Source organism: Pristis pectinata, chromosome 1 (assembly GCF_009764475.1).
Source record: "Pristis pectinata isolate sPriPec2 chromosome 1, sPriPec2.1.pri, whole genome shotgun sequence".
NCBI lineage: Eukaryota > Metazoa > Chordata > Chondrichthyes > Rhinopristiformes > Pristidae > Pristis > Pristis pectinata.
The window spans coordinates 81604063-81620568 of NC_067405.1; the positions used below are offsets into that span (position 1 = coordinate 81604063).

A 16506-nucleotide genomic window follows, 5' to 3' on the forward strand; every position below is an offset into this window, starting at 1 on the left:
GACATCCAAGGTCTTTTCCATTCTGTGTACTGACTTTATCAAGATGCTAAAATCTTGCTGGTCATTCACCAATGGAAGACCAAACAATCGAGAAAGAAAGGCAAAATAGAGTAAGCTAGCTACTGACATAAAAATGAATTAGAAGAGCTTCTTTGGGCTCATAAAAAAGAAAAGAAGGCAAATGAAGGCCCCTTGTAGACAGAGACAGGAGAATTTATAAGGCGGAATAAGGAAATGGCAGAGGAACTAAACAATTACTTTTGGTCTGCCTTCATTAAAGAAAACACAAAAGAAACTGGCAGATATACTAACAGACCAGGGTCTAACAAGATGAGGAATTGAGGGGAATAGGGGTTAATAAGAACATGGTACTAGAGAACTTGATGACATTAAATGCTGATCAATCCCAAAAAACCAACAATCAAGGGTGTTGAAAGAGGTGTCTATAGAGATAGTGAACACTCATCATCTTCCAAAGTTCTATGGCATTGTTCCTGTGGCAAATGTGACCCTGGTATTTAAGAAAGGAGGGAAAGAGAAATCAGGAAACAACTGCCAGAAATGTAAGGAAACAATAAACCTGGAAAAGAATAACAGGATTGAACAATGTTAGTGGGTTTGGGGAAAGATCTATGATCACTATCTCAAGGGCAGTGATCTCTGGATTACTCCCAGTGCCATGTGAATAGAAAGACAGGCCAGATGAATGAGTGACTGAGGAGCTGGTGCTGGGGGTAGGATTTGGGTAGATTCAGGTTCTTGGGTCATTGGGATCTCTTCTGGGCAGAGGTGACCTGTCCAAAAAGGACAGGTTGCATCTGAACTGGAGGGGGACCAAGATCCTGGCAGTAAAGGGAGAGGAACAACCGCTGGTTTAAACTGCATTTATTTCAATGCAAGAGCCTTAACAGATAAGGCAAATGAACTGAGGGCGTGGATTGGCTCAGGGGACTGGTATATAATTGCTGTAACAGGAATATGACTGAAAGAAGGGCAGGACTGGCAGCTTAATGTTCTTGGGTACTGATGCTACAGGTGTGACAGGGGTACAGGTAAGAGAGGAGGAGGAGTTGCCTTTTGATGAGGGAGTACATAAGAACAGTGAGGCCATATGGATGGAACTTAGAAACAAGAAGGGAATGGTCACTTTGACATGACTGTATTATAGGTTCCCCAATAGTCACTGGGAATTAGAGGAGCAGATGTGTAGAGGGATTGCAGATAGTTGTAAGAATAATAGGGTAGTATTAGTGGGAGATTTTAACTTCCCTAACATTGACTGGGCCACCCAAAGGGCTTGGGTGTGGTGGAGTTTGTTAAATGTGTACAAGAAAGTTTCCTTAATCAATATACAGAGGGCCCTACTAGAGAGGGCACAACACTGGACCTCCTCTTAGGGAACAACATAGGGCAAGTGACTGAAGTGTCAATCAGAGAGCACTTTGCGTCCAATGACCATAATTCTATTAGTTTTGAAATAGTTAGGGAGAAAGATAAGATGGGTCCACAAGTTAAGGTCCTAAACTGGAGCAGGGCCAATTTTAGGGGCATGAGGTGGGATCTTGCAGAGGTCAGTTGGGTGAGACTATCTGCTGCTAAAGGGATGACTGGCAAGTGGAAGGATTTTAAAAATGTGATATCAAGAGCCCTGGGACAGCATGTTTCTGCTAGGGTGAAGGGCAAGGCTAGCAAGTTTAGGGAACCATGGTTGATGAGAGATATCAAGGCTCTGGTCAGGAAAAAGGAGGGATTAGGCAGTCGGGAACAAGTAAATCCCTCGATGACTATAAGAAGTGTAGGAGTATATTTAAGAGAGAAATCAGGACAAGAAGAGGGTATGAGATGGATCTGGCAGGCAGAGTTAAGGCAAGTCCCAAGAGGTTCTATAGGTATATTAAGAGGGTGGCTAGGGAGAGAATAGGTTCCCTTATAGATCAGTATGGCCGTCTGTGTGAGATGGTTGAGATTTTTTAATGAATATTTCACATCAGTTTTTACATAGAAACATAGAAAAACTACAGCACAAAGCTGTGTCGAACATGTCCCTACCCTAGAAATTACTAGGCTTACCCATAGCCCTCTATTATAGAAACATAGAGAAACTGTGGGGAAAATAATGGATGCTAAAGAAATGAGGGAAATGAGTGGTGATGTCTTGGACCGCACACAAATTACCTGAGAGGAGGTATTGGCTGCTTTAAAGCACATTAAGATGGATATATCCACAAGGCCTGACTGAGTGCATCATTGGACCTTGTGGGAAGCTAGGGAAGAAATTGCAGAGGCCTTTGCAGAAACATTTGCTTCATGTTTAGCCACAGGTGAAGTTCCTTAAGACTGGAGGGTGGCTAACGTTGTACCATTATCTAAGAAGAGCAGCAAAGACAAACCAGGGAACTGTAGGCCAGTAATTCTGCCATCAATAGTGGGTAAGTTACTGAAGGGGATTCTGAGGGAAGGGGAGTCTAAATGTTGATATATCAACACTTGGATAGGCAAGATGCAATCAGAACGGCATTGTGTGTCGGAAATCATGTCTGACAAATCTCTTGGAGTTCTTTGAGGAGGCAACCATGAGGGTAGATGAGGGTAGGGCAGTGGTCGTTGTCTTTATGGACTTTTGCAAGGCCTCCATGATAGACTAGTCTGGAAGGTTAGATCGCATGGGATGCGGGGAGAGATAGTGAATTGGATTCATAATTGGTGATGGTCAAAGGTTGTTTCTCAGACTGGAGGCCTGTGACTAGCGGTATGCCACAGGGATCAGTAACAGGACCCTAGCTGGAAAGAGTGCAAAGAAAATACACAAGGATGCTGTCAAGACTTGAGGGCCTGAGTTATAGGGGTAGGTTGGGCAGGCTAGGACTTTATTCCTTGGAGTGTAGGAGATTGAGGTTGACCTTATTGAGGTCTATAAGATCATGAGGGGTATAGATAGGGTAAACACACATAGTCTTTTTCCCAGGGAAGGGGAACTAAAATCTAGAGGGCATGGGTTTAAAGTGAGAGGTGAAAGATTTAAAAGGGACCTGAAGGGGCAACTTCTTCAAGCGGAGGGTGGTGCATATATGGAAATGAGCTGTCAGAGAAAGTGGTTGAGGCAGGTGCAATAACAGCACTTAAAAGACACTTGTATAAGTACATGGATAGGAAAGGTTTCAAAGGATATAGGCCAAGCACGAGCAAATGGAACTCACTTGGTAGGCACCATGGCCAGCATAGACGAGTTGGTCCGAAGGGTCTGTTTTCATGCTGTAGTACTCCATGACTCTGTGTTTGATTGATGTGTTGGAGTTCTTTGAGGATGTGATAAATAGAATAGACCAGGGTGACCAGTGGTTGTGATGTATTGAATTGTCAGAAGGTCTTAATAAGACCCCACACAGGAGGATGGTAATGTACAGAATGGATTGAGATTGGTTATTGAACAGAAAGCAATGAGTGAGAATAAATGTAGTTTCTCAGGTTGGCAGGCTGTAACTAGTGGAGCATGGCTAGAATCAGTGCCTGGGCCCTAACTAATGTCATCTATATCAACAATCTGGCTCAGTTCCAAGTTATAGAGTCATACAGCAGGGAAACAGGCCCTTTGGCCCAACTGATCTATGCCAACCAAGATGCCCATCCAAACTAGTCCCATTTGCGCCCATATCCTTTTAAAACCTTTCCTATTCATGTACCTGTCCAAGTTTCTTTTAAATATTGTTATTGAACCTGCCTCAACCACTTCCTCTGGCACACACATACCACCCTCTATGTAAAAAGTTCCCATTAAATCTTTCCCCTCTCCCCTTAAACCTATGCTTTCTAATTCTTGATTCCCGAACATTGGGAAAAAGACCGAGTGCATTCACTCTATCTATGCTTCTATGCCATCTATGAGGATGTAAATAGGCTTCGGGGGATAGGGGCAAGCTGAATGAGTTGACGAGAACATGACATATGTAATATGTGGAAAAATGTGGAGTTGTCTACTGTTCTAAATAGAACAGCTGATTATTTTTTTAAATAACTGCGGAGTTATTCAATAGCACATCCCTATTTATACTTGGCTGCATGGTGCACACAAGAGTAGGTCAGAGGGTGTGACGATACGCTAACGAACAGGATAATGAACAGAAGAGTACAGCTCTTTCATCTGCCGGGTTGGTGGCTCCTAAAAGAGCCTTTTGTTGTTCTTGGTACCGAGGCCGGGTTCAGGCGCGATCCCCGCGGATGCGGCGGGCCAGCTGGATGATGACTCGCTTGGCATGGATGGCGCACAGGTTGGTGTCCTCAAAGAGCACCACCAGGTAAGCCTCGCTAGCCTCCTGCAGGGCCATGACGGCCAATCTCTGTCTTGAAGTCCTGAGCAACCAGGCGCTGGAAGGGCAGTTCGCGGATGAGCAGCTCGGTGGATTCCTGGTAGCGCCAGATCGCCCTCAGAGCCACGGTACTGGGCCTGTAGCGATAGGGCTTCTTCACTCCGCTGGTGGCTGGAACGCTCTTCCGCGCCGCTTTGGTAGCCAGCTGTTTGCGGGGAACTTTCCCACCGGTCCACTTGCGCGCTGTTTGCTTGGTCCGGCCATTGTCCTTCAGCAGTCAAAATACAATCTGATATACAGGGACTAGCAATGAGGGAGGGGGCGCTGGGACCGCCTTCTAAAGGGTTGGGGGAAGGGCCGCCCTACAGCCTCTGATTGGGTGGAGGAGAAGTGTCTATTATAGAGTTCCGGCACTGCGATTGGCTGCAGTTTCTTCATCAGTTTCCTACAGGCCGGCGGGGGGGGACATTATCTGCGACCAAATACGGAAACTGGTGACGGGGGTGGGGTCGGACTGCAGACTGCAGTGTGATTGGCTGCCGGTGCAATTTCAAATCGCCCGCCAATTTCAGAGCGACTGGAAAAATTGCTCGAGGGAAATTTTCATACAATTCATAGAATCGCAAAAATTGTCCAATTTCACTGTCTGTAAGGAGTTTGTATGTTCCCCCCGTGTCTGCGTGGGTTTCCTGCGGGTGCTCCGGTTTCCTCCCACATTCCAAAGATGTACAGGTTAGGAAGTTGTGGGCATGCTATGTTGGCGCCGGAAGCGTGCTCACATGCCCACAACTTAGATTGGGTAATGCAGATGTTCAAAGGGACCTACATATCACAGTGAGTCATTGAATTATACTACACAGAAACAGATCCTTCAGCCCATCATGTCCATGCCATCCATCATACCTATCTATATTAATGTCATTTACCAGCACTTGGTCCATAGCCTTCTAGGCATTGGCAATTCACAGGCTTGTCCAGGTACCTCCTAAGTGTTTTGAAGTTACCTGCTTCCAACACCCACTAAGGTAGTACATTCAATATTCCAACCAGCCATCCTGGTGTAAAAGATCTTCCTCAGATCTTCCCTAAATCGCTTCCCCCTTAGCCTAAATCTATGGCCTTTAGTTTTTCACACCTTAGTTCTGGGGAAAAGTTGCCCTGTCTATGCCCCTCATAATTTTGTAGATTCCCCTCATCCTCCTCCACTCCAAAGAAAACAAACCCAGCCTCTCTGTTCTCTCCTCGTGACAGAAGAACTCCATCCCAGAGAGCATCCTGGTGAACAACTTCTGCACCCTTTCCAGTGCAATCACATCCTTCCCATTGTGTGGCAGCCAGAGCCGCACACAGTACTCCATTTGTAGTCTAATAAATGTTTTTTAAAGTTGAACCATGGCTAGTGAAGGCAAGCTTTCCGTACATCTTTTTTTCATACGTGTTCTTTCCATACATGGTTTTTTAAACACAGAGTGGTGGGTGCCTGGAACGCGCTGCCAGGGGTGGTGGTGGAGGCAAATATGATAAAGACATTTAAAAGGCTCTTTGATAATCATGAATGTGCAGCAAATGGAGGGATATGGATTTGTGTAGGTAGAAGGGATTAGTTTAGTTAGGCGTTTAATTACTAGTTTAATTAGTTCGGCACAACATTATGGGCTGAGGGGCCTGTTCCTGTGCTGTACCGTTCTATGTTCTGTGTACTGCTCATACAATTGTTCTCCTTTGGGAATAAACCAGATAATGCAGGGTCAGGGAAATGAGAGTATGAAAGATCATTCAACCCATCATGGTTCTGCCTTCTTCCACAGAGCTCTCTACTCTAATCCAGTCCCTGAGCTCTTTCTTCACATCCTAAAGGAGCATCTAAATCTTACAAACTTGTAGGGACAACTAACAAATATTTGACCAAAATGTTTTGAATACACACTGGCTTGTGGCTCCTTTTTGATTTGCTGCCAAGGAAGTGCTGGCCCAGTTTTGAACTGAAGTTTGTGCTCTGTGTGAGAGAGGGGAGGCTGTCATGTTCCAGAACAAAATATTGATTGAAAGCACAAGAACTGCTCTGTATAGCAGCTTGTTATTCTGATTGGCTTTCTGCAGGGTCCCAGGATGTGAGCTGCATGAGGACATTGTACAGGAGCCTGGAGCTGTAAACCGGACAGCAGCCAACCTGAAAGTGAAACACATGGAACTTCCTCCAAAGCCCAAGACCATCCTCAACTCAAAGCTTGGGAAGCATGTCTATTACACAGAGAATGTCTTTGAGCAAGAACTATACGCTGGTAACTAGAGAGAGCAGGGACTGTGCACACATGCCTGTTCATCAGTTGTGAAAAGCTGAAGCAGTAGACTCCTAGAAAAGTTGCTTAAAATCAAAGTCCATTGCATTAGAGTCAAAGTCCAATACAATGTTAACTATCCCAGCCTCTCACCATTCAGTGCCCCAGCCTGTTTCTCCTTATTTAACAGACCCCTTCTCTCTTCATCTACTGCCTCTGTATTGTTTCCAACAAGAGATGTATGCCACTTGAAGTGTTTACAAGGTTGGTTGTGTTACAAGGGCTCAACAGCTTTGCTCTTTCACTAACACTGTGTTTTGGTACTTTGGTTTATTTGAATGCGTATAAACATGTATTACAAGCATGGTGTCATCTACCTGCTCTTGGAGTTCACTGGTGGCATGCTGGGTTCACTAGTGGATTTGTAATCCAGAGTCTTGGACTAACAATCCAGAGACTCAAATTCAAATCCAACCGTGCAGTTTAAATACAGTTAATACTCTGGAGGGGATGCAAAGGAGATTCACTGGGTTGGAGCATTACAGCTATCAGGAGAGATTTATATAGATGGGTTTGTTTTCCTTGGAGCAAAGGACGGCAAGGGGGGGGACCTGACTCACAAGTACAAAATTGTGAGGGGTATAGATTGGAGAGAGACCGTGAGAATTTTTTCCCCTTGGCAAGGGTTTCCATAATCAGAGGACATAGGTTTATGGTAAGTGATAAGATTTTTGGTACCAGTAGATTCCTGTGGAGTGAATATAGGGAGTTGGGCAGAAGGTTTAAAAGCAGGACCTCAAGGGTTGTAATCTCTGGATTACTCCTGATGTCACACGCTGTTGAGGGTAGGAATAGGAGGATCAGGCAGGAATGCATGGCTGAGGAGGTGGTGCATGAGGGAGGGATTCAAGTTCTTAGATTATTGGGATCTCTTCTGGGGTAGAAGTGACCTGTGCAAGAGGGATGGGTTGCACCTGAACTGGAGGGGAACCAATATCCTGGCAAGGAGATTTGCTGAACCTACTCTGAAGGAAATCAGGAGGGCAAAAAGGGGACATGAGACTAAATGACTTGAATGAAAATGTGGATGGGTGGGTGGGTGAGTAAGTTCACAGATGATACAATGATTGGTGGATAGTGTAGAAGATTGCCAAAGGATACAGCAAGATATAGATCAGTTGCAGATATGGGGGGAGAAATGGCAGATGGAGTTTAATTAGGCCAAGTGTGAGGTGTTGCACTTTAGGAGATCAAATGTAAAGGGACAGTACACTGTTAATGGCAAGACCATTAACAGCACTGATGTACAGAGGGATCTTGGGGTCCAAGTCCATATCTCCCGGAAAGTGGCTGCACAAGTTGATAGGGTAGTAAAGAGGGTGTATGGCATGCTTGCCTTTATCTGCCGAGGCATTGAATTCAAGAATCAGGAAGTTATGTTGCACCTTTATAAAACTCTGGTTAGGCTGCATCTGGTCACCACATTATAAGAAGGATGTGGAGCCTTTGGGGCGGGTTCAGAAGAGGTTTACCAGGATGCTGCCTGGATCAGATGGTATTAGCTATAAGGAGCAGTTGGTCAAACTTGGATTGTTTTCTCTAGAGTGTCAGAAGCTGAGAGGTGACCTGATAGAATTTTATAAAATTATGAGAGGCACAGAAAGGGTAGACAGCCAGAATCTTTTCCCACAAGTAGAAATGTCAAATACTAGAGGGCATAGCTTTAAGGTGAGAGAGGGAAAGTTTAAAGGGGATGTGCAGGGCAAGTTTTTTACACTGAGAGTGGTAGGTGGCTAGAACGTGCTGCTAGGGGTGGTAGTGGATGCAGTTACGATAGTGGTGTTCAAAAGGCTTTTAGAAAGGCACATGAATATACAGGGAATGGAGGGATATGGATCACATGTAGGCACATGAATTAGTTTAATTTGATATCATGGTCGGCACAGATATCGTGAGCTGAAGGACCTGTTCCTATGGTGCACTGTTCTATGTTCTAAGGTGCCACATAAAAGGTTGGTGCACAAGTTAGGAGTTCATGGTATAAAAGCAAGGTGTTAGTATAAATTGAACATTGGTTAACACATGAAAAACATGGGAATAATTGGGTCTTTTTCAGGTGGGAAGGATGTATCTTATGAGTACCCCAAGGAGTTCTTGGCCCGCAATTACTTATTGATTATATTAATGATATGGAGAAGGGGGGCAGAATACAAGGTATCCAAGTTTGCTGATGACACAACAATTTTTTGAGGGTAAGTTGTGATGAGGATATTGTGACTAAAATGGGATACAGATTGATTGAGTGAGTAGGTGGTAACTTGGCAAGGGGAGTTTAATGTGGGGAATTGTGAGGTTATGCACTTCAGTGAGAGGACTCTAAAAGGCAGATTATTATCAGAATGGAGAGAGCTTGCAAACGAGTGAAGTTCAGAGGATTTAGGTGATCTAGTGCATGAATCACCAAGTTAGCAGGTAGTTAAGTGGTTAAGAGGGCAAATACCATATTAGCCTTTATTGCAAAGGGATGGAGTTTAGTAATAGGGAGGTTTTGTATCAGGTGTACTGGGTGTTGGTGAGGACACATCTGGAATACTCAGATGTGTCCTCACCTAAAGAGGATGCAGTAGCATTGGTGGCAGTGCAAAAGAGATTCACCAGGCTATGAAGGGGTTGTGGACAGGACAGATTGGGTCCATATACTTTGAAGTTTAGAAGAAAGATCTAAATCTGGACATAGTTTCAAGAAAAGGGACTGGTCATTTAAAACCGAGGTGTGTAGAAATTACCTCTTTCAGAGGGTAATGAATCTCTGGAAGTCTCTGCCCCTGAGCTGTGGAGGCTGGATCATTATAAATATTTTAAAGTGAAGGTAGATAACTGTCTGAAAGATTAGTGGATTGAGGGTTATTAGGATCCAACACAGAGGAGAAGTTGAGGTCTGGGGTAGATCACCCTTGATTATATTGAAAGATAGGACAAGCTTCAGGGGCTTGGTGGACTATTCCTGATCCTATTTTCATGTGTTTTTTATATATTTGTTCAAGGTATTGGGCTTTGTGGGCTGAGCCAGGATTTAATTGCCCATCCCTACTTGCTCCTTGAGAAGCTGCCTTCTTGAACCTCTGCAGTCCTTGAGGTGTGGGTATACCTACAATGGTGTTATGGAGGGAGTTCTAATATTTTGACCCAGTGACAGTGAAGGAACAGCAATATATTTCCAAGACAGGATAGTGTGTGGGTTGGAGAGCAACTTCCAGATGGTGAAGTCCTAAGATGCCCTTGTCCTTCTAGCTGGTAGAGGTCATGGGTTTGGATGGTGCTGTCTAAAGAGCATTGGTGAGTTGCTGCAGTGCATCCTTTAGATGGTACAAACTGCTTCTACTGTGTGTCGGTGGTGGAGTGACTAGTCAGTTGTGGATGGGGTGCTTGTCAAACAGGTCCTGTATGGTGTTGAGTTTCTTGAGTGTTGTTGAAGCTGCACGTCCAGGCAAATAGAGAGTATTCCATCATACTCCTGACTCCTGACTTGACCCTTGTAGGTGGAAAGGCTTTGGGGATTTAGGAGGCAAGTTACTCACCGCAGGATTCCTAGCCTCTGACCTGCATTGTAGTCACATTGTGTATATGGCGACTCCAGTTCAGTTTTTGGTCAATGGTAATTCCCAGGATATTGATAGTGGGGGATTCAGTGAGGGTAATGTCATTGAATGTCAGGGGGTGATAGCTGGATTTTCTTTTGTTGGACATCATCATTGCCTGGCACTTGTGTGGTGCCAATGTTACTTGCCACCTATCAGCCCAGGTCTGGACAATGTCCAGGTCTGGCTGCATCTGCATGTGGACTGCTTCGTTATCTGAGGAGTCACGAATGGTGCTGAACATTGTGCAATCATCAGCAGACATCCCTTTGTCTGACTTTATGATTGAAGGAAGGTCATTAATAAAGTAGCTGAAGGTGATTGGACCTGGGACACTACCCTGAAGAACTCCTGCAGAGATGTACTGTGGCTGAGTTGATTGACCTCCAACCACCACAACCATCTTCCTTTGTGCTAGGTATGATTCCAACCACAGAAGACTTTTCCCCCAGATTCCCATTGACTCCAGTTTTCCAGGGCTTGTTGATGCCATACTTAATCAAACACTGCATTGATGTCAAGGGCACTTATTCTCACTTCGCCTCTGGAGTTCAGCTCTTGTCCATTTTGGACCAAGGGTGTAATGAGATCAGGAGCTGAGTGACTTTGCTGAAGTTCAAACTGAGCTTTCATGAGCAGGTTGTTGCTAAACAAGTATGGCTTGGTAGCACTATCGATTATCCCTTCCATCATTTGCTGATGATTGAGAGTAGACAGTACTTGACCATAGGGTCATACAGCATGGAAATGGGCTCTTTGATCCAACTGGCCCATGCCAACCAAGATTTCCATCCAAACTCGTCCCATTTGCCTGCATTTGGCCCATGTCCCCTTAAACCTTTTCTATCCATGTACCTGCCAAGTACCTTTTAAATGTTGTTAATATAACTGCCTCAACCACTTCTTCTGGCAACTCATTCCATATACTGGCTACCCCCGGGTGAAAAACTTGCCCTTGAGTTCCTTTTAAATCTCTCCCCTCTACCCTTAAACCTATGCTGTCTAGTTCTCGATTCCTCAACCCTGGGAAAAAGACTGTGCACATTCACCCTATCCATGCGCCTCATGACTTATATATCTCTATATGATCATCCCTCATTATCCTATACTCCAATGAAAAAAGTCACATCCTGCTCAACCTCTCTCCATAACTCAGTCCCTCCAGTCCTGGCAACATCTTCGTAAATCTCCTCTGCACTCTTTGCAGCTTAATGGCATCTTTCCCATAGCAGGGTAACCCAAGATGAACACAATATTCCAAATTTGTTCTCACCAGCATCTTGTACAAATGCAACATAACATCTATACTCAATGTCCTGACTGATGAAGGGCCAGCGTGCCAAAAGCCTCCTTCACCACCCTGTCTACCTGTGACGCCACATTCAGGGAAGCATGCACTTGTACTCCTAGTTCCCTTCTGTTCTACCATATTCTACAATGTTCCCCAGGGCCCTACCGTTCACTATAAAAATCCTACCCTCATTTGTCTTCCCAAAATGCAACACGTCACACTTATCCGAACTCCATTTGGCATGACTTGGCCCACTTACCCAGCTGATCAAGATCCCTCTGTAAATCCTGATAACCATCCTCACTGTCACGACACCACCTATTTTAGTGTCATCTGCAAACTTACTAACCATGCCTTATACATTTTCATCCAAATCATTGATATAGATGACAAGCAGTAATATAGGCCTAGCACTAACCCTTGGGAAACACAACTAGTCACGGGCCTCCAGTCCAAAAAACAACCTTCCTCCATCACCCTCTACTTCCTACCATCAAGTAAATTGTGTATCCAATCAGCCAGGTTAGATTTACAGAGGTGCCACTCACGACATGGGTGGTTCAGTTTTCAGAACCATATTGGTAGATATGGATCACTGCTGCCAGTAGACTCAGGTTTTGTATCAGGTTTGAGGTCTTGATCTTCAGTTATCCTTTTCCTCGGTTGACCAAAGGCTGTGTGGCACATTGAAGGCTGGGGTAGAGGAGGCCAATGCAGAAACTGCAGCCTCTCCCACAGATGGAGTAGGTCCTGGCTGATGGGACAGGCAGCCAGCCAGTTCATGAGGTGATGTGCTTCTTCTGCCATTTACGTAGGCCTCTGTCTGCCCTCTCAGGGTTCACAATACCACTCTGACTGCTGCTTCACCACTCTGCGTGGGCATGGGCCAGGGATTCCTGGAATCAGTGAGGATACTGCATTTTTCAAGGAAGCCTTGACTGCAACATCGAACCTTCTCATCTGCCCAGTTTGTAACCCCTTTCTGTGATGGAGCTGGGAGTAATGTGTCTGTTTCAGGAGCCTGGTATCAGGCATGTGAACAACATGTCCTGTCCAACAGAGCTAATGGACTGGGGATATTGTGTTTTTCAGGGAGGTTTGCCCAACATCAGACTCCTGAAACTGAAATGTCTATCCCAAGCTCTGTCATAGACATCACCAGGTGGAGAGAGGTAAAGGTTCAAGGATGTGTTCAAAGTCTCTTTGAAAAACACAACATCCCCACTGAATCTCAGCTGAGGATAATTAACACCTCAGTACTGGGGTGTTGGTCTAGGGGAGTTTTGTGTATGGTATTATTTAAGGAAGGATGTAAATGTCTTGGAAAGAGCTCAGAGAAGGTTTGCTAGGCTAATGCCTTGAGTGGGTGGGTGGTCTTATGAGGGAAGGTTGGACAAGAAAGGCTTGTATTCACTGGAGTTTAAAGGAGTGAGAGAGGGTTTGATTGAAACATATAAGATCCTGCTGGATCCTGACAAGGTGGTTGTGAAGAGAACATTTCCTCTGCTGGGTGAATCTAGAGCTAGAGGTCACTGTTAAAAATAAATGGTTGCCCATTTAAGGCTGGAAGAAGTGATTTGTTTTCTCTTTGAGGGCAATAAGTCTTTGGGACCCTGGGATGGTGGAAGCAGAGGTGGGTAGATAGTTGATAAGCAAGGAAGTGAAGGGTTACCACAGTAGATGGGGTTATTGTCAGATCAACCACAATCCAGTTAAATGGCACAGCACATTTGAGGGGCTGGTTGGCTTCCCCCTGCTCCTATTTCATCTGTTGGTATGTCTTCTTTTCACCACTGTGGCTGGTTCAAAAATATCTATATCTTTTCTGATGGTTTTCCTCTACTTGCTGGTTGCTGGAGGGTTCTTTCAGTGTGGTTTTTCTAATCGCCCTTTTTCCTGCAGAATCTGTCTACCTGGGGAGTCTACCCCCTCCCTCTCCCCCCCACTCCCATCTCCGTCTCTTCCTCCCAAGTTGGGGGATGCAGAGGAGTCTCAGAGGAGATGCAGAGTCATACAGTATGGCCTGTAGGACTGTGAAGGTGTATTATAATTTACAGTTGCATTCTTTTTAAAATTCAGCATGTCTGTGTCTTCTTTTCTCATTGTCCACTCTCCCGTTGTGGGTCTGCTCCTTTTTCCTTTCTTTGTTAGAACAAGAGTTGGGTTCAGAGGCACAGGCCTAGACTTGTTGGCACATGGCAGAGAGTTGTGGACTATTCTGGGGAGATTTTTGGAAGGAGAATGTGGGCCACCAGTGAGAGTGGGAAGGTCTAGAATGGTACCACCTCACCCATCTACTGAGGATGTCACCTGTCCTGTGAAGTTGTCACTGAGTAGGAGAAGAGTTCACATACCAGGAAACAATAAAATCCTGAAAGCCCCCTAGAATACCATGAAGTTATAGAATAAGGTTGTTGGGAAGTGGGTAGTGGGTGGAGGAAATAACAATGTTAGGAATGAAGTACGAACATAGACCTGACTTATTGAAAGGGGGTGAATGTACATAATGTCTTTGTCGTGATCTATTTGAATATTAAAGGCAGGAAGGGTTGGGAATTGAATTACAACTGTTCCATATTACCAAATTTTAATCACATTTTAGGGTCGTCCAGAGTTGTTCACCACCATGGTGAAAAGTACAAAGAACGAATCATCATGGACAGCCTGTCAGAATATCAGAAGCACCTCCAGGAACGATTCCCTCAACTACCAGCAGAATGGTCAGAGGACAGAGAGGACCAAGACCAACAGCGAGCACCACCAGGTTCAATCTCCCTCGTTGTTTGATGTGCAGAGTAACCTGAGCACTGAAAATGGGTCTCAGCTCAACACTGGGACTACTGCCTCAGCCTCCACCTCCCAGATAGATTGTGTCTAATTTGGGTGTCCTATTTATGGGATGGGGGTAAACCAGTTCCCTCCACACTTGTTCTGGATTTACTTGCATGTGTCACCTGCTCTTCTGAACTGCCACAACCTCTGCACCACCAATTCCTCAGGGAAGGCAAAGAAAAGGCCCACCATAACTTCCAACTAAAAGTCACGTTCATGGCCCTTCAGACCAGAGTAACTTCTGTCAAGAGCTCTCAACTTGAAGAATTAATCTCGTGTCTCCTCTGCAATAGTTGTATGATTCTTCAAGTCCTTTATGGAAGGCTGGAAAGACTTGATCCTCACTGCTCGTCCAGATTCCCCTCCAAAGAAAGTTGATCAAAACTTCACTTCAGTTTTAATTTAATTAGGTTCCCTGCCTCCATTATCTGAAATCCTCCACTATATCAATGCCATGAACAGTTTCAAATACTTGAATCAGATCCTATCTCTCTATATCCCTCTAGTGAAATCAAACCACAAGGCATAAAACTGATGCTTAAATCAAGGTCATTTTCTTTGCCTTTCTTTGTCCCTTTTCTCTAGAGCCTCATTCAGTCATAGATTCATAGAGTCATACAGAACGGAAACAGGTCCATTGTCCAACTCATCCACCTTATTTATTCCCCTAATGATTTTATAAACCTCCATAAGATCACTCCGCAGCCTCCTTCACTCCAGGGAAAATAGACCCAGTCTCTCCTTATAACTCAAGCCCTCCAGTCTCAGCAATATCGTTATGAATCTTTTCGGCACCCTCTCTAGCTTAATCACATCCTCCCTATAATATAGTGAGCAGAATTGCACACAATATTCCAGGTGCAGTCTCACCAACATCTTTACAGTAACGTGACATCCTGACTCTTATACTCAATGCCCCAACCGATGAAGGCAAGCAATGCCATGTGGCCTCTTCATCACCTTATCTGTGTTGCCATTTTCAGGGAACTATGTACTTGTACCCCAAGGTCTCTCTGTTTTAACAAACTCCCCAGAGCCCTTGCCATTCACTATGCATATCCTGCCTTGGTTTAATTTCCCAAAATGCATCACTTTGCAATTGTCTGAGTTTAATTCCATATACTGTTCCTTTGCCCACTTTCCCAGTTGATCTAGATCCTGTTGTAACCTTAGACAACCGTTTTCACTGTCCACCACACCACTGATTTTGGTGTTATCTGCATGCCACCTACATTCTCGTCCAAATTGTTAATATAGATGACAGACAACAGGGATCCAGCACTAATCAATGGCCTTGCTAAACATCTACCACCCTACCCTTGTCAATCCTATTCAGCATCTCTTCAAAAAAAAACAATCAAATTCATGAGACACGATTTCCCACACACAAAGCCATGCCTAGTCAGTCCTTGCCTTTCCAAATGCATGTTGATCCTATCTCTTAGAATCCCTTCCAATAACCATCCCACCACTGTTAGGCTCATCAGCCTGTAGTTCCCTGTCTTGTGCTTGCAACTCTTCTTAAACATTAGTCACCCTCCAGTCTCTCATTCCTCACCAGTGGCTAACAATGATACAAAAATCTCTGCCAAGGCCCCAGCAATTCCTTCCCTTGCTTCCCACAATATCCTAGGATGCACTTGGTCAGGCCCTGGGGACTTATCCACTTTTATGCTCCCCAAGACTGGCAACACTTCTCTCTTGTAATATCGATACATTTCAGAACACCACTGTTCTCTTCCCTGAATTCCCTAGCTTCCATGGCCTTCTATGTGGAAGACTACCCATCTCCTGTGGCTCCAAATATAGACACTCACATTGATCCTCAAGGGAACCTACTCTCTCTCTGGTTACCCTTTTGCTCTTAATATAGAAACTTTTAGGGTTCTACTTTACCTTATCTATCAAGGATATGTCATTTCCCCTTTTTGCCCTTCTGATTTCCTTCTTAAGTGACTCCTACATCCCTTACAGACCTTAAGGTACGTAAGTAGGTGGAGTGAAACAATTCACGGAGTCTAACATACTGATACTGTTATATATGTTTAAAGTCAATCATAGAGCACACAGATGGGCCCTTCAGCCCACTACGTCCCTGCCCATTATGCTGGTTTAGTGCCAGTGACTGGAGATTAATTTCGAGGCATATATTTCAATGTTTC

The 16506-nt window shown here is 44.7% G+C and overlaps 1 protein-coding gene and 1 pseudogene across 1 annotated transcript in view; one reads left to right on the plus strand and one right to left on the minus strand.

Annotated features, from left to right (window-relative positions):
- Nucleotides 1-16506, plus strand: part of heatr4 (HEAT repeat containing 4) — a 69302-nt gene that overhangs the window by 5685 nt on the left and 47111 nt on the right. Inside the window, exons 3-4 of the mRNA XM_052012619.1 lie at nt 6405-6586; nt 14115-14276. Coding sequence (XP_051868579.1) covers nt 6405-6586; nt 14115-14276 — 344 coding nt within the window. The remainder of the gene's footprint in view (nt 1-6404; nt 6587-14114; nt 14277-16506) is intronic.
- Nucleotides 4197-4742, minus strand: LOC127567694 (histone H3, embryonic-like; annotated as a pseudogene).